Below are 15,496 nucleotides of genomic sequence, written 5' to 3' on the forward strand. Positions count from 1 at the left end.
TAATCTTAAAAATGTATTTAGAAGGTTTTCTATGCTCTAAATACAAAAATATTCCAGTTACTGTATAAATAATGAATCCTCCTTCCCCTCCTCTCTTGGTCTCCCCTTTGCTCTCCCCCCTTTATCGCCCAGTCATCCTGTCCTGTTTATGTCTATGTAGGGACGGGTGATTGCACAATTTCACTTGTACCTATGTAAGTGACAATAAATCTCCTTCCTTCGCGGAAATTCACTTACCACTGTCGGGTCTGGAACCAATTAACCACAATAAACGAGGGTTACTGAACTGCTTTACGCAAACCTTATAGCCTTTATCCGTTTAAAATACAACATCTGAACCAAATTGTAAACTATGCCTATGTTAGAGTGCTCTGATATAGTGAAGATCGAATGCTGTATATTGACAAAATTTATAGTATACATCTTGACTGAACTCACACGACAGATAAAAATATTTATTTAAAATAATATTACAACACTTGTGAAAGCATGTTTCTTCTTGAAGCAAATGGAAATGTCTGCAGAGATGAGAATAATTTTTTAACATAATGGACAGACTGCAAAAAGCATGAAGAAAAACTGTACCTTCAGAAAATTTGTCAGTGCGTCTTCAATTGTGGCGCTGGGAGGCTCTCCGAATAATGCAGCCGCAACTTTCCGCTCGATCCAAGATAACTGGGCCACCTGCAAAAGACACACCTGATTGGAGTCAAAATTTGGTGACCAAATCACGGGAGGCTAAAAGGTATTAATTTAATATATCCACATATTATGACTATAACACTGTTACTTACTATTTTAACTTAATATTACCAATATTCAGTGTACAGTATAGCCCTAAATCAGACGTTTGCATAATTGCCAGTGTTTTGCATATGTAAACTTTTATGGATGTTTTAAGAGACAAAAATTGAGCAAAAACCATGAAAAAAATACAGATTAACTTTCTTCGGTTGCTTTTTTTTTTTTGCATTTTTTTTTTTAAATGTCAAAGGCAAGACGGTGCCGCTTGTGAGACGACTGCTCGTTGAAAAGAGCAATACGTGCTTTCATGTTAGAGAGTCTCCAAAAGTGCCAAATAAAACCAGAAAGAAAAAGCAAAAGTTGCTAGATTTGTTGCTTTTTTACGATGGTGGATTACATTTCTGTGCACGGACTAAATCCTGAATGCTATGTCAGCACTCTTTTTCTGTCACTAAGTCTTGTCAGACTGGTCTTATTTTATTTAAAAAATAAAATAATTCAAAATGCATTAATTGTACCGTGTTTATCAAATTTAATATATTGTTACATTGTTAAAATGGAATTTTATTTGGGGGACACTAAACAGTGCTTATAAAAGTTCAAGCCTATGACTTGAGTCGACCTGTCTTGAGACTTGAGACGTGACATGGACTTGCACGTCAATACTTGACACTTGACTCACTTGACTGTTAACCACTGCTATTTGCACCCATGCGCATTCGCACTACCATTCTGGAAGCAACACTATAAACTGTAATCTGCAACATTATAAATACAATAATTACTTACTTATTCTATGTAAATATAATTTTATCCTTCTACTTTATATGCAAACTTTGTATTTACTATTTTTACTTTGTAACAGAGAGTGACGTTAAACTAGAGTAAGTTCCATGTGGTAACATTCATGGCGAATAAAACTAATTCTGACGATATGTCTCTACTATTTTTATTTTTGACAGTCCAAATATGTTGACAAGCACACCGAAGATTCTCTCTTATTGTACATATGCTCCTTCTCGCCACAATGACCGCAGCCGTGCGTAACACTGTGCCAATTTGTTCCTGCCGTCCAAATGTGCTAAAAAAGATGCAAAAACACCAACCGCAAACAAGATTCAGCTTTGATAAATCACACTGCAGGTGCTAAATGATTACATTTGCATCTCCTCCTCTCATTATTTTACAACACGCAAAATGGATTGCCAGTGCTATTTTGCTCAAATGACAGACGCAATCCTGAGTGCACAGTGTTAGTACATCAACTTTGTGCACACAATCGAGTTTGAACGTGTTTTACATATGCAACATAAGCAAACCTTTGGTAGATCAGGCCCTTTGAGTGCTGAAAATTCTAACAAGTAAGCTACATGTTCCCTTTAAATTTGTATTTTGATCTGTGTTAAAAACTCAGAATTGAGACATGTGTGCACATCAACATATAACAACATGCTTCATAACATGATTTGCACCTATTGTTCATTCATTTGAGTCAGTGGTATCAATTGGTGTTAATATGAGTGAACGGTTGTCAGTCTGTTCAAGTGATTGACTGGCAACCAGTCCAGTGTGTAGTCTCCCCTTTGCCCGCACTGAAGAGGCTAAGTGATAGATAATGGATGGTTTATCCACTTAAAACTGGCACAGTGAGGTGGGAAAGGCTAAGAGCTTGGGAAATCTAGTGGTTAGTGAGTTAGTTGTGGTAACATCAAATTTCCATTTTTTTCCATTATAGAAAACGAAAAAAACATTCATCCACTCATTGTGCGACTGGTTGGGAGTTTACAATCGCTCCTCATGACAAACGACTTGAAATAGGTCTGATTCAGAATCTGAATCGCATAGTGTATGGGCAGCTTTGGAGCGAATATGTATTTCCAACCTAAAGTAAAATCCAGTGCTTCGCAGGCTAAGGGCAAAAGAAGCATTGAAAGCATTTACTTTTCCTATATTTTTCGTGAGTGCAGCACCGGTAACTTCCCACCTATGTGTTTTTTAAAATGTTTTTTGTCTGACAATGATAATAGCCAAAGGAAGTCTGCCTTGCACCATTCATCCGAGCACCGACTAATTGCAGGTGTAGTATTGCTATGGCGTCATCGTGGCAACTTTCAAACAGAGGTACTTGCTGAGTGCAAACAGTAGATCATTGTGGAACATGCAAACATGACAGAGAGCCTATAAAACTCTATGAAAACATCAGGCGTTAGTGCAATGCTCCTGACTCCTACTGCGATTATGAAAGGTGAGTCTTGTTGACGAATGACAGTGATATCCATAATAGCTTTTTTCCTTCCTGGGAAATAGTGTGACACTGAGAAAGAGAAACACACTGCAGGCTTGGAAAAATAAATACAAAATATGAATCATGCAGTGCTCCCTAATAAACCACTACCACTTACAGACTGGCCGACCAGACATTGTGAAAACTGCCGGGAGCTGCATTAACTTGAACAGAAGCTGGATGAAAATATGTTGTAGCTACAATCTGATTTAAAGCTAACAATGGCCGGTGTCCTATAGCCCTCTCCTGAACATCCTCAGAGGGACAACAATCCTGGAGGAAACCCAAACAGTGGCAGTGATTGAGGGGAAATGGTAGGCGTGTTTGCAAAAAGACACAAGAGATCGTGTCAGCTTTCAGAGTGGAAGTGATTGTGGATGTGGAGAAAGATGTGAGCGATAGTGTCACACACAGCGTAGCACCAGCGGCCCAGCAGGTAGTAGGACATGGGGTCTTGAGGCTTCAGCTCGATGGCTTTATCCAGATGATCCTGAGACGGAAGGAAACCAGACAGACAGGGGGAACATTTTCATTGTTGATTCATGATATGGCTGCTATTTCAACCGCCCTTCTGTTCTGACCTGATCTGTCCTGCTTCAGCAACCCACAAGTATTTCACAAACACTTCTCACACACGCGATCACAACCACACTCCTCCTCTCACACACCTACCTGCTTGCGTTTCCATTCATCCTCTGCACATCCTTTATTTACACATATGCCCTCTCCTTTTGCTCACCTGTCAGAGAGTTTTGCAGGTGTACTATGTTTGGGGGAGGCCACTGACAGAGGATAAAAGACTACGTGCCGTTGTTACACACACACACACACACACATACACACAGGCACACGCACCCACACACAGTCTTATGCAACAGTAAAAGACATGGGAGTGGTTGGCCTTAAGTGTGTAACCATTCCCCTCCACTCCACAGATGAGAAAATTTACATCTGACATATACTGTAGACTAAAACGTATAGAGCATTTAATGACTTGACTGCAACCACTTACCTTAAAAATGTAGCCATTCTTGATCTTGTTCTGCATTGTGTCATATTCGGCCAAAATACCACACATGATGGCATACCTGAAAGATAATACCAAATTAGCAATTCATTTTGCCACTTATTTATTCTAAAGGATTAGCACCCTACTGTGTGGGTTTTAAATTGGGTTTGGTTCTCAAACGATACAACAAAACTAAATGGTATATGTGCTAAGTGGTGAAATCAAGTGTTTCATGCATACTCTAATTGGTCACAAGCAAGCAGACTTTGCCAAGAAAAGTACAAGTACAAATGCATACGTATCTTAAATATTAGCGCTTAATTCTGTCCGTTTTGCGTTTCTTTGCCATTTTTTCTGTTTGTATTTTTTTTACACTTTTTGCTAAAGGGGTGTTAATAGAAAAATGAGAGAAGAGAAAGAAGAGTGTGCAGTATAAACTGACACTTACATAAATGGAATTTACACTCAAAGTGTTTAGGGTTGGGTATCGTTGACATTATTAACTCATAGCAGTGCCAAATCGGTACTTTTAAAATGGTGCCGGTGTTTCAATGGTGCCTGAACCAGTATTTAAAAAATTGAAAAACACAAAATTTTGTCCAAAAACAATTTGCCTTTTTATTTTTAGGGATTTTTTGGACATCCAAGTTGGACAGAATAGTAATTTAAATACTTCACTAACATAAATAAAATTATAACTAAGCAATAAATTCACCAACATAAAATACAATCCATGACAAATTGTCATAATTATCACAGCAAAATCAGCAGTAATACAGCCAAATTTGCTAAGTCAGTGATTCTCAACTGGTGGGTCGCGGATATGGTTGGGCATCGAGTTCAAGAATGTTAAATTGTTGCATGAAGAATACCTATACAGTTAATATGGTAAAAATGATGGTGACAATTTTACCCTCCAAAAGATTACTTCCATTTATTTCTCAAAAAATTGCTCAAAATTCACCCAACAAATGTCCTGAAAAAGACTGTGTTCAACATTGGTAATGGTAATATTTTAATTTATTTGAACATGCACCATTAGAGGTTCTTCTGTATAGTTTTCTCCAAATATAATTCAATCTTTCTGTTGATTAGAATATACGAACAACATTAATTTTAGTTTTTGAGTTCCTTTGTTAATTCCTTTAGCTTGCATGATTAAATTAGTCCTCAATTGTCTTGACTGCATATTCATTAAGCTAGGTGCATTGGCCCTCCTAATGTGCTCTTGTTCATTCAGATACAATTGGGATCATGGAATAATCAATCAATGGTCACTGCTTGAGGTTGGTTCCTGACATGCACTACTGACGAGATTCTTCTTTCTGATGGGAATAAGTGAGAGGAGCTCTGCTGTCACGTAAACTGAGTCATGAGAACCAAACTGAAATTGAAAACCCACCAAAATGCAATCCTTTTTAGCAGGGCTCTGTACTTAACAGTGTCAACAGAGATAAGCTGCTTCACCTTTCTCCTCCGCCACACTAATTAACGCAGTAGACTTAGACTATGGCAAGTGGGGGCAGGAAACGGAATTATTTGAGCTTCACTGAGGGTTTGGAGAAGAGTGGAGGAAACTGATCAAAGTCTTTTCACTGCACGGTTGCTTTAATTCTGCTGGTACTCTGTCAGACACCGCAGACTCACATAAACACCTTTTATATGAAGGATCAGTGTGTAGAAAGGTCATCTGACAGTCTCGACTGACATGATGGTGCTGATGGTAGTTGGAATCTGCAACAGCGTGTGTCTGTGTGTACTGGAATGCGTGAGGGGATTTATTTGACACTGCATGTTTTGGCGATAGGCTCACAGTCTCCTCATTGGGATGAAGCACGGGCAGCATTTTTTTTTGCTAGTAACATTTAAATGTCATACTGCAATTTACAGCAAAATGATAAGCAGTCTCTAGTCCAGGGATGTCCTAACTTTTTCCACCGAGGGCCACAACTTTTTCAAAAATTCTAATTTTATTTTGTTTTGTTTCTCATAATATTACAACTTAAAAATTTTTTTTTTTGTTAATACACTCCTGATCAAAATTTTAACATTAGTTGAAAAATTGCAAGAATTTACATTTTGCACTGTTGGATCTTAAGAAGGTTTTAATGAGAGCTTCAAAATACAAACAGAAGCAATGGGAGTATGACAAAAGACATTTTGAGTTAGCAATTTATTGCGAACAACAATTAAACGGAAATAGAATAGATTGTCTTAAACCATAGCTTAAAAAAACAACAACCAAACCCCCCTTCAATAGAAATAAAATTTCACAAAAGGGACTCAGTAGTGAGTAGCTGCGCCATTCTTATTAATCACATCAAAACTTATTTTGGGCATGCTTGATGCCAGTGTTTCCAGGAGGAAGGTGGGAATGTTGCTCCAGGTGGTGAAGATGGCTTTATGGAGGGCATCCACTGCCTGGAACTGATGTACATTTTTGTAAACGGCTCCTGCCATCCATCCCCAACTGTTCTCAATTGGATTAAGATCAGGGGAACACGCAGGAGGGCCGCACAGTGGCCGAGTGGTTAGCATGTTGGCCACACAGTCAGGTGATCTGGAAGATTTGGTTAGAATCTCCGCTTAGGCATCTCTGTGTGGAGTTTGCATGTTCTCCCCGTGCGTGCGTGGGTTTTCTCCAGGTACTCTGGCTTCCTCCCACATTCAAAATACATGCATGTTAGGTGAATTGGCAACTCTAAATTGTCCGTGGGTATGAATGTGAGTGTGTGGTGGTTTGTCTATATATGCCCTGCGATTGGCTGGCGACCAGTCCAGGGTGTACCCTGCCTCTTGGCCAAAAGTCAGCTGCGATAGGCTTCAGCATGCCCCCGAGACCCTGAAGAGGAGAAGCGGTATAGAAAATGGATGGATGGATACAAAAAAGGCCTGGGTCGCATTTGAAAAAATGTTGATTGTACTGTTCACACTGACATAAAAGAATCAAATACAGGTCATATACAAACAAAAAAAATCTATATTGACCTCCAGTATGAAGTCTTAGTGAGAAAGTTGTCATGCACAACAGATCATTAAAAAATAATTAAATGATAAAGTCTTACAGATCATTTACATATTCATTTTCTTAAGTACAAATCACTGAATTTGGACATTTCCTGATCCAGTAAGGCTGCTGCTAGCGTGCCTGCTTACTGTCACACTGCCGAGTTGGATCATGGCGCATACCAGTTTCTGCTTGTCAGTGTGTTTGTAAGCATAATATAACGTTGCAGAAACATTTATTATACACCATGACTTTCAAAAGCCCGTGTAATGTCTTTCATGCAGTGCTTCTCAACCAGGGGGGCGATCATTAGATAGATATTTCAGTTTCTCAATAGTATTTCAAAAAGGGGTGAGGGGGCATGACAGAAAATAACTGAGAACCACTGCTTTAATGTGTGAAATCATTATTCTTGCTAATCGGACAATAAAATACTGACAAGCCGCTACTTTTTGACACGCTGAGAACCCTGCGGCTTAAACAATAATGCAGCTAATTTATAGCTAAAAGAACAACAGTTCCCGTAATGCTTAGCGTGCTGATTCAGGAAGTAGTGAACTGGAGTAGTGGACTGGACGCTAACATCATATTTTGAAGTTTTATGCATGATCTGACAAATCTTTAGTAAGTTTGATCAAGTGCAGAACTACTTATACAGCTTCTGCTTCGGCGGCAGCTGTTGAACCCCGATGGAAATAAGCATTTCTCATCTCACTCACACTCATTGGAGTGGACAAGCGACTCTGGGAACACCGGGTGTAGGTAGGATTGCAAGGTTTATAGTGTGTCTTTCTGTGTAAATATCCCATATTACAACGTGGAGGAGTGGACAGTTAGAGGTATATACTTGCTCACTTGAACTTTATTGTAAACTTCAGCAGCAGGTTCAGTCATCCTTACACACACTGGCCCGGCTCACTTTCTGTTATGTGTCGCTCCCCCTGTGGTCTGTGTTAAAAGGTTCCTACTCAGGCTCCTGAGTTATCATCATGCTGTGTGTGTTTTCCATCCACCCATCCATCCATTTTCTATGCTGCTTATCCTCATTAGGGTCGCGGGGGTATGCTGGAGCCTATCCCAGCTGACTTCGAGCGAGAGGCAGGGTACACCCTGGACTGGTCGCTAGCCAATCGCAGGGCCTGTGTGTAATAAACCACACACACACATAATAATAAAGATGATTAAAGGATTCTCTGGCCAGAATTTGTTTAGTGTCCCAACTCTAAAAGAACCATTCTTCACAAAGACTGAGTCGCCAACATGTGGATGCTCTGTTTGGGCACAGTGTATGGATGATAATGGAGATAATGTATGAAAACCGAGATATATTTTTGACAATAAATTTGAACAAAAACCAAATCATATGAAAGCTGGGGAGTATAAAAAACTATGTTCCACTCTAAATAGAATTTAAAATGAGGGTTCAAGAATTTGTGTAACTGTACTGATTTTGTTTGTGTGTGTCGCAGACGAAACTGAAATTATTTGTCTCCCTTTTTTTCCTAACTAGCATTTTAACTAGGGCCATCGAGTCTCGAGCTTCGATGGGACCCGGGACCAACATTTTGATTCTCCAGGGACTGTTCAATTTTAAAAATTTAGATTCCTAGGTTCGATGCCCACTTCACAGAAATTGCCGCAAACACCAACGAAGAAGAAGCCAGCGAGCACCAGCGAATAAGAAAAAAGTTTGGCTTAACTTCATGAAAAAAAAAAAAGAGCGTCTCAGTGCAACATTTGTAACACGGTGATATCATACAAAGGAGGGTGCACGACCAACATGATGAATGTTCACACATTCATGACGTAGAAATGACACAGTACCTCATCTTTGATGCGCTATGTTGGACTTCCTCAAAGCAGTCTGAATCAGGGAAGTAAAACAATAAATGCCAGTGTAAGCCAGGGTATCAGGATGCTAGCTGATATCGACGTTGGGTGTAAATTAAAGAATGGGTGCTCTAGCTACGGCTAGGCAAGTTTATCTCTGTTAGCAACAGTCGAGGGACCTTCTCAAGTCACACAACACACCTCCAGCTTTAAAAAGGAGTGCTTTGGGCTATACCCTGTTTAGTTGTGTTAACAAAACGGGTGTCATAAAAATAGCTTACACCAACATTGAGGAAGCAAACAAAGTACACTACTTTTCCAAAAGTAAGCATCTTTTGTAAAAGTGTACTCCTGTAAAAAGAAGCTTTTGTTTTGTGATTAGGATATCATGATTAATTGTGTCGAAGGCTTTTGTTAAATCCATAAATACTGCAGCTGCACACTTTCTGTGATCTATAGCATTGGTAATTTCGCCTATAACTTCAATTACTGCCATGGAAGTTGAAATCCGTATTGGCTATCCACGAGTAAGACATTTTTATTTATAAATTGTCCAACCTGTTGTTGAATAGCTTTTTAATGATTTTGGAAAACTGTGGTAATAAGGACACTGGTCGGTAGTTTGTGAATTGATGTTTGTTTCCATTTTTAAAAATTAGAGGTACTTTAGCTATTTTCATTTTGTTTGGGAATTTACCAGTCTGGAATGATAGGTTACTACGGTACGTTAGCGGCTGTGCAATCTCATTTATGACCCTTTTTATCATTTCCATTTCTATTTTGTTACAATCGGTTGATGTTTTTGCTTTAAATTTATTAACAATATTGATGATTTCCTTTTTTGTAACGTTAGTGAGGAACATGGAATTGGGATTCCTTTCTATAATTTAATCCCTTTCCTCTACTGGTGGGTAATTTGGGATCTTTTTTTTCCATTTCCGGTCCAACATTTACAAAGCAGTTTTTGAATTTTTCAACGACCTCATTCATATTGTCATATTTGACATTTCCATCTGTGAAATAATGAGGGTAGTCTGCTTTCTTAACACCATTCCGTATAATACAGTTTAGGATGCCCCATGTTGCTCTAATGTTGTTTTTGTTCTTGTTTAATAATTCACAATAATATATTTTCCTACACACTCTCAAAATGTTTGAAAAATGTTTATAGGTTTTTTCTGCTTCTTTAGTTTTTTGAATCACAAATCTCCTATATAGTGTATTTTTCTTCTTACAGGCATTTTGTAGTCCTTTTGTCATCCACGGCTGATTTCTCTTCTTTTGCTTATTAGATACTTTTCTCAGTGGACAATGTCTGTTGTAGCACTTCATATAAATATTAAGAAAGTTTTTATATGCCTCGTTCACATCATTCTCGCTGTATACGCACTCCCATTTTTGTTTTCCAAATCTTTCCTAAAGGCGGTAATACTTTCATCTGTATGTGATCTTTTGAATGTCATGAAATCATCCCTCTTTGTGTTTTTTTAGTTTATATAGTTTATAGAGGTAGTTTACAAATCGTAAACACCGGAAGATGGTCAGTAATATTAATTAGCAGTCCACTCGTTGTGTTGTTATCAAAATCAGTGGTGAATATATTATCAATTAATGTTGCGCAATGATCTGTAATTCTACTTGTTCTGGTGATTTTAGGATAAAGACTTAAACTGTGCATTGTATCTATAAAGTCATATATTCTGTTTTGCTTATATGAATTCAGAAGGTCAATATTGAAATCTCCACATACAAAGATTATTTTTTGTCTAATGTCTGTGAATGTTGCTTTGATCCAATCCTCGAATATTTCAATGCTAGACTTACGTGTTCTATATAAACAACTTATTAATACATTTTTTGAATTTTTGAGAACTTAGGCCGCCTGACTGTCAGAGGCCGCAAAAACTACAGATGTGGTGACAACAGGGCAACAGGGGCCCAGAATCCCTGGCAGCACCCCTGCTCCTATGAAGTGATGACATCCACAAATGGCCAACCACAAAAAAACGTTGCATGCTTAACAATGCGAGTGTCAGAAAGGCCCTGCAACTTGTAGTTGGACAGCAATCATTTTTAATAATGACACGTTAAGGTTATTCATTGTAATACAATGTACTGTATTCTGAGCCACTAGATGGCCACCATTTAGAATAAGCACATGAGTCATTCTGATGTGATGAGATGTAATGGCCTCCAAATGTGAAGGTTGATTCAAAGTATGTTCATGTAGCATGTACAATTACGGTCTGACTAATTTCTCAACACATAGTTAAATTAAAACAAATTAAAGGCAGATTAGATCCTGTTAAAATCAAACGTATGATTGACAAAATGTTTTAAAAAATAGGGTTTGTGTGTCACCTAACTGGAAATACTGAATGAAGTTTCAAAATAAACTTTTGGCTGGCATCCAGGTGAAGCAGGTTAGCTCCAGAGAATGAGAATGAGGCAAGTAGGTAGGTAGGACAATACAGATAAGTTTAAAAATGTAAAAATCTGTGCAACAATCAAACTTCACTATCAAATGCATTTATTTTTAAATCAAGTGCAACTGCTAGTTGTATTAAGGTTGCAAAGTAAACCTATTCCAGATGATGAGCAAGTAAAAACAAAATTGTATAGACGGCTATGGAAAGGTTCCAAAATCTTTTCATTCAGCAGGGCAAAGTAAATAATGCTTCGTAAGTAGTTTCAGTGGCACAGCAGAAACTAAATGGCAGCTCGTCGAAACAACATCTGCGTCACGCAAGAAAACAGGCGACAAGTTTTCTCACGGCATCGGTGCACTTTGTAAACAGTTACCTCAAACATAAACTTCCTTGTGACACTGCCTGGTACCGTTCCCAGTCTCTGCCTCTCCCTTTTACAATGTACTTTGTATCCGTTAATCTTAGACAGCGTTTCTGCATGGTTTAAGAAATGTACAAATTGCATTAGCAGAGGTAGGATTAACAATTCGGCTTTGGAAAAGCTGTTTCTTTTAATTAACTAAACAAACACTGCATTATATCCATTGAGTGATTTAGCACATGCATGACCTCATGCTAATTATAGTTTAACAAACAGTACAAACATGGCTGCTGACTCAGTTGAGGTGTGTTTTCCACTAAAAGGTTTAAATGCATTCACAAATAAAATAATAATATGCTCTCTACATTATATGGAAAATAACAACCCCCAACACTTTACCTTGTGCAGAATATGGAAAACGTCACACCATATTTGAGTATTTAAATAAAATAGGAATGTGCATGATTTCTTGAAACTGTGTTAAGTAAGTGTGATCAGTAGTCAAGTTTTGACATGAGCATCATTTCCGATGAGGAATGCACCACTGAGGCCTGCACAAATACCAACAGGACCTCTGATGCCATCATTATCACTCACCGAATAAAAGCAAGGGGATTTCGCAAGCAACCAGAGAGGTATACCAACAAAGCGGTCTGAATTCAATTACCGGTACATTTTTATTTGGCCTCATCGTAGAGAACATGCAACTGTGCATCACACAGTGTGTCAGTGTGACCTATTCAAACAGGGTTCCTACAGATTTGACATTTCAAAATTGCATACTTTTTCCAGACTCATTTAATCGATGTGTATCATTATACATAATCTATGAATCAATTAAACTTTTTTGTTATTTGATTAATCGTTTTTTGATTTACAAATGTAAATATCCTTTTATTTCAGCCTCTCAAATATTTCCTGAGTCATCCATGACAGCAGACCTATTACCTGCAGTGTCTTGGCCCTCCATGGCACGAGTTTGACACCCGTGTTCTAGGGCCTAACCAATTACTTGATTAATTGAAAAACAAGCTTCAGATTAATTGACTAAGAAAATAATAGTTAATTAGTTGCATCCCTAGTATCATGTAAATAAATGTTGGAATTAATAATTTGTTTACATTATTCTGAATATGTATGCCATTATGTCAAAACATAATTTCCAGTAGATTATAGCTAGGCGATGTAGCTCATACAAAGGCTTGGAGGAGGATAAGACAGGGGGTTGGCCATTCAACTTGTCAATCTTCCCAAATGCTTCCCGGGATGTGTCACCCACTGTGTGCTCACACACAAACGTCTTAGCTGCCCTAGCAAACGCCTTCGAAAAACAGATCAATTTCTTTTTATTCCTATTCATAAATAAATTAAGTGGTATCTTGGAAACATGGAATATTTTTCCATGCTTGGGTTTCCATTTTCCATACTTTTATAGACCTGGAAATTGATCAAAGCAAATTCCATCCATCCATCCATCCATCCATCCATCCATCCATCCATCCATTTTCTATAACGCTTCTCCTCATTAGGGTCGCGGGGGTATGCTGGAGCCTATCTCAGCTGATACTTTTCCATACTTTCTATACTTGCATAGGAACCCTGTTCAAATATAGAGACTTTGATGTTTTGCTTTAAATGGAAGCTGTGAAGAGACAAATGAAGAAAAGAAAAGAACGTACCACTGGTGACTTTCAGCGCAGGTCGGGTTCAACGCCACTGCCTCCTCGCCAACCTGCTTTCCTGAGAGGAAAGAAATGGTTATGGTACTAAAAGTCATCTTTGCTCTCGAGACAAAAAACAGCTATAATTTGCAAAAAAAACCCAAAAAACAACAGGTCTCCCATGTGAACACCGGTGATAGAAAATCACTGACGATTGAAGGCTTTTTTTGTGCGGTGCACCTCTCTGAAAAACAAACTCCAAGCTCTTACTGGCAGACGGTGGGTCTGTATTCATTTAGTGCTTCTAATTTGCTGTTGTTTTTGTCTTAGATTTACACAATACATAGCAAATAAGATAAATTAGATCGCTATAATGTACGTATGTGTTGAAAATCTTTTCCAGTGACTAGCTAGCTCGCTGCTAATGCTTGAGATGCTAATACTAGTTAGATCCAATCTCGCCCTCAGTCATGGTCACATTGACACAAGCCCCCAAATAGCTGTCCACGGCTATGCCTGCCGGTAACTAGCAGCTTGTAAAACTAATTTTAGCCGGCATTGATGAAAGCAAAAAATCATCCGAGAGACAGCTCGCACCTAAAAAACCCTTGTTAGCCAAGGTACCACTGTATAAATGATAATAAAAAAATACCGGCAGTTATTCAGTACCTTCTCACTTCTCTCTAGCAGTCGACGTAATCCATGACAGCTCAACTCACAGTCACAGTAGATACAAATAACTTTGATCTTGTTGCGAGGGCCATCTACCAGGGCTTTGAAGCTAAACTTATCATTCAAAATACCTTTTCTTTGTTCATTTCTGCTCAACATTTGTTCCCGCTTGTGGCTCCACATCCACCGCTGCCTTTCCTCAAACTACGGTGTGGGTCGCGGGTCAAACAGGACGTGAGCACGTTAATCGTGCGTCAAAAAAATAGTGCCATCGAAGGAAAATTCCGTTAACTTTGGCGGCCCTTATTGAAATACAAGTGATATGTAGTATTCTGGTCACGAGGCGGCAGTAATGACACTAAATATTGAGATATTACCTTACATTACCTTAACACCGCATGAAGTCATTAAGTCAGCCATGGCATGTCCGACATGATAGAGTGAAAAAAAAAATCTCCCATTCTGTGTGGACGTGGTAGGTTTTTGGCTTCTTAAGTTTATAAGAAATAATTTCTAGGCTAACTGGTTAGCTCTCTAGCTTGCTAGTTTGTTAGCTTGCTAGCTAGCAGCCCTGCAGCATAAGACTTTATTTTTTAATAACTGACAGCGCAGTGTTGTAAACAATGAATAATAGGAATGTGAATCTTTTTTTCATTTCCTTAGTCATCCATCCCTGGGCCGCACGGTGGTCTGGTGGTTAGCACGTTGGCCAACACAGTAACAGCCTGGAGATCGGGAAGACCTGGGTTCGGTTCTCCCCTGGGCTTTTCTGTGTGGAGTTTGCATGTTCTCCCCGTGTGCGCGTGGGTTTTCTCCGGGTACTCCGGCTTCCTCCCACATTCCAAAAACATGCAGGTTAGGTTAATTGGCGACTCCAAATTGTCCATAGGTATGAATGTGAGTGTGAATGGTTGTTTGTCTATATGTGCCCTGCGATTGGCTGGCGACCAGTCCAGGGTTTACCCGCCTGTCGCCCGAAGTCAGCTGGGATAGGCTCCAGCATGCCCCCGTGAACCTAATGAGGAAGAAGCGGTATCGAAAATGGATGGATGGATAGTCATCCATGGAAGTAGACCTATTTGTATTTTATATTGATTTGTTGAATTGTTTATTTACCTGCTTGGATTCAATCAAAATTGTACTTTTTTTTTCCACATTCGCCTTGAGGAATGTCAGTCAGCCTACTAAAGAGTGTTGTACCTCTATTCAAAAGAATGTACTTGTTTCCAGTGGAACACATTTACACTGTTTTGTTTGTTTTACTTTCCTAATTAAATATTTTAATTGGATGTGTAAATATTGTTTCTCAATGCCAGATGCATCAATAAGCTAGTGGAATGTTCACAAGGTGTGGAGTAGTTGTATAATTGCCTTTTCTTTCCATTTCGTGCCAATTAGAGGTGATTTATTTGCAATGAAGTCTGGATTGTGCCATACGTGAGCACTTGAACAGTAGGTGAGATTCCAGTGTTTTATTTCATGCCAACTTTCCACCACAG

General features: G+C 38.8%; 1 protein-coding gene across 5 annotated transcripts in view; it reads right to left on the bottom strand.

Moving 5' to 3' along the window:
• Positions 1 to 15,496, bottom strand: part of LOC129194134 (regulator of microtubule dynamics protein 2) — a 39,604-nt gene that overhangs the window by 9,853 nt on the left and 14,255 nt on the right. For 3 of the 5 annotated variants that reach the window (XM_054799120.1, XM_054799119.1, XM_054799118.1), the window contains exons 5-8: positions 13,344 to 13,404; positions 4,041 to 4,116; positions 3,441 to 3,518; positions 586 to 684 (exon numbers count right to left, since the gene is read on the bottom strand). In XM_054799120.1, the coding sequence (XP_054655095.1) occupies positions 586 to 684; positions 3,441 to 3,518; positions 4,041 to 4,116; positions 13,344 to 13,404 (314 nt within the window). Of the gene's footprint in view, positions 1 to 585; positions 685 to 704; positions 3,519 to 4,040; positions 4,117 to 13,343; positions 13,405 to 15,496 lie in introns of those variants that run through there. The other 2 variants (XM_054799121.1, XM_054799123.1) reach the window with 2 other exon arrangements.

The sequence above is a fragment of the Dunckerocampus dactyliophorus genome, chromosome 14 (genome assembly GCF_027744805.1).
Source record: "Dunckerocampus dactyliophorus isolate RoL2022-P2 chromosome 14, RoL_Ddac_1.1, whole genome shotgun sequence".
In the NCBI taxonomy this organism is placed as follows: domain Eukaryota; kingdom Metazoa; phylum Chordata; class Actinopteri; order Syngnathiformes; family Syngnathidae; genus Dunckerocampus; species Dunckerocampus dactyliophorus.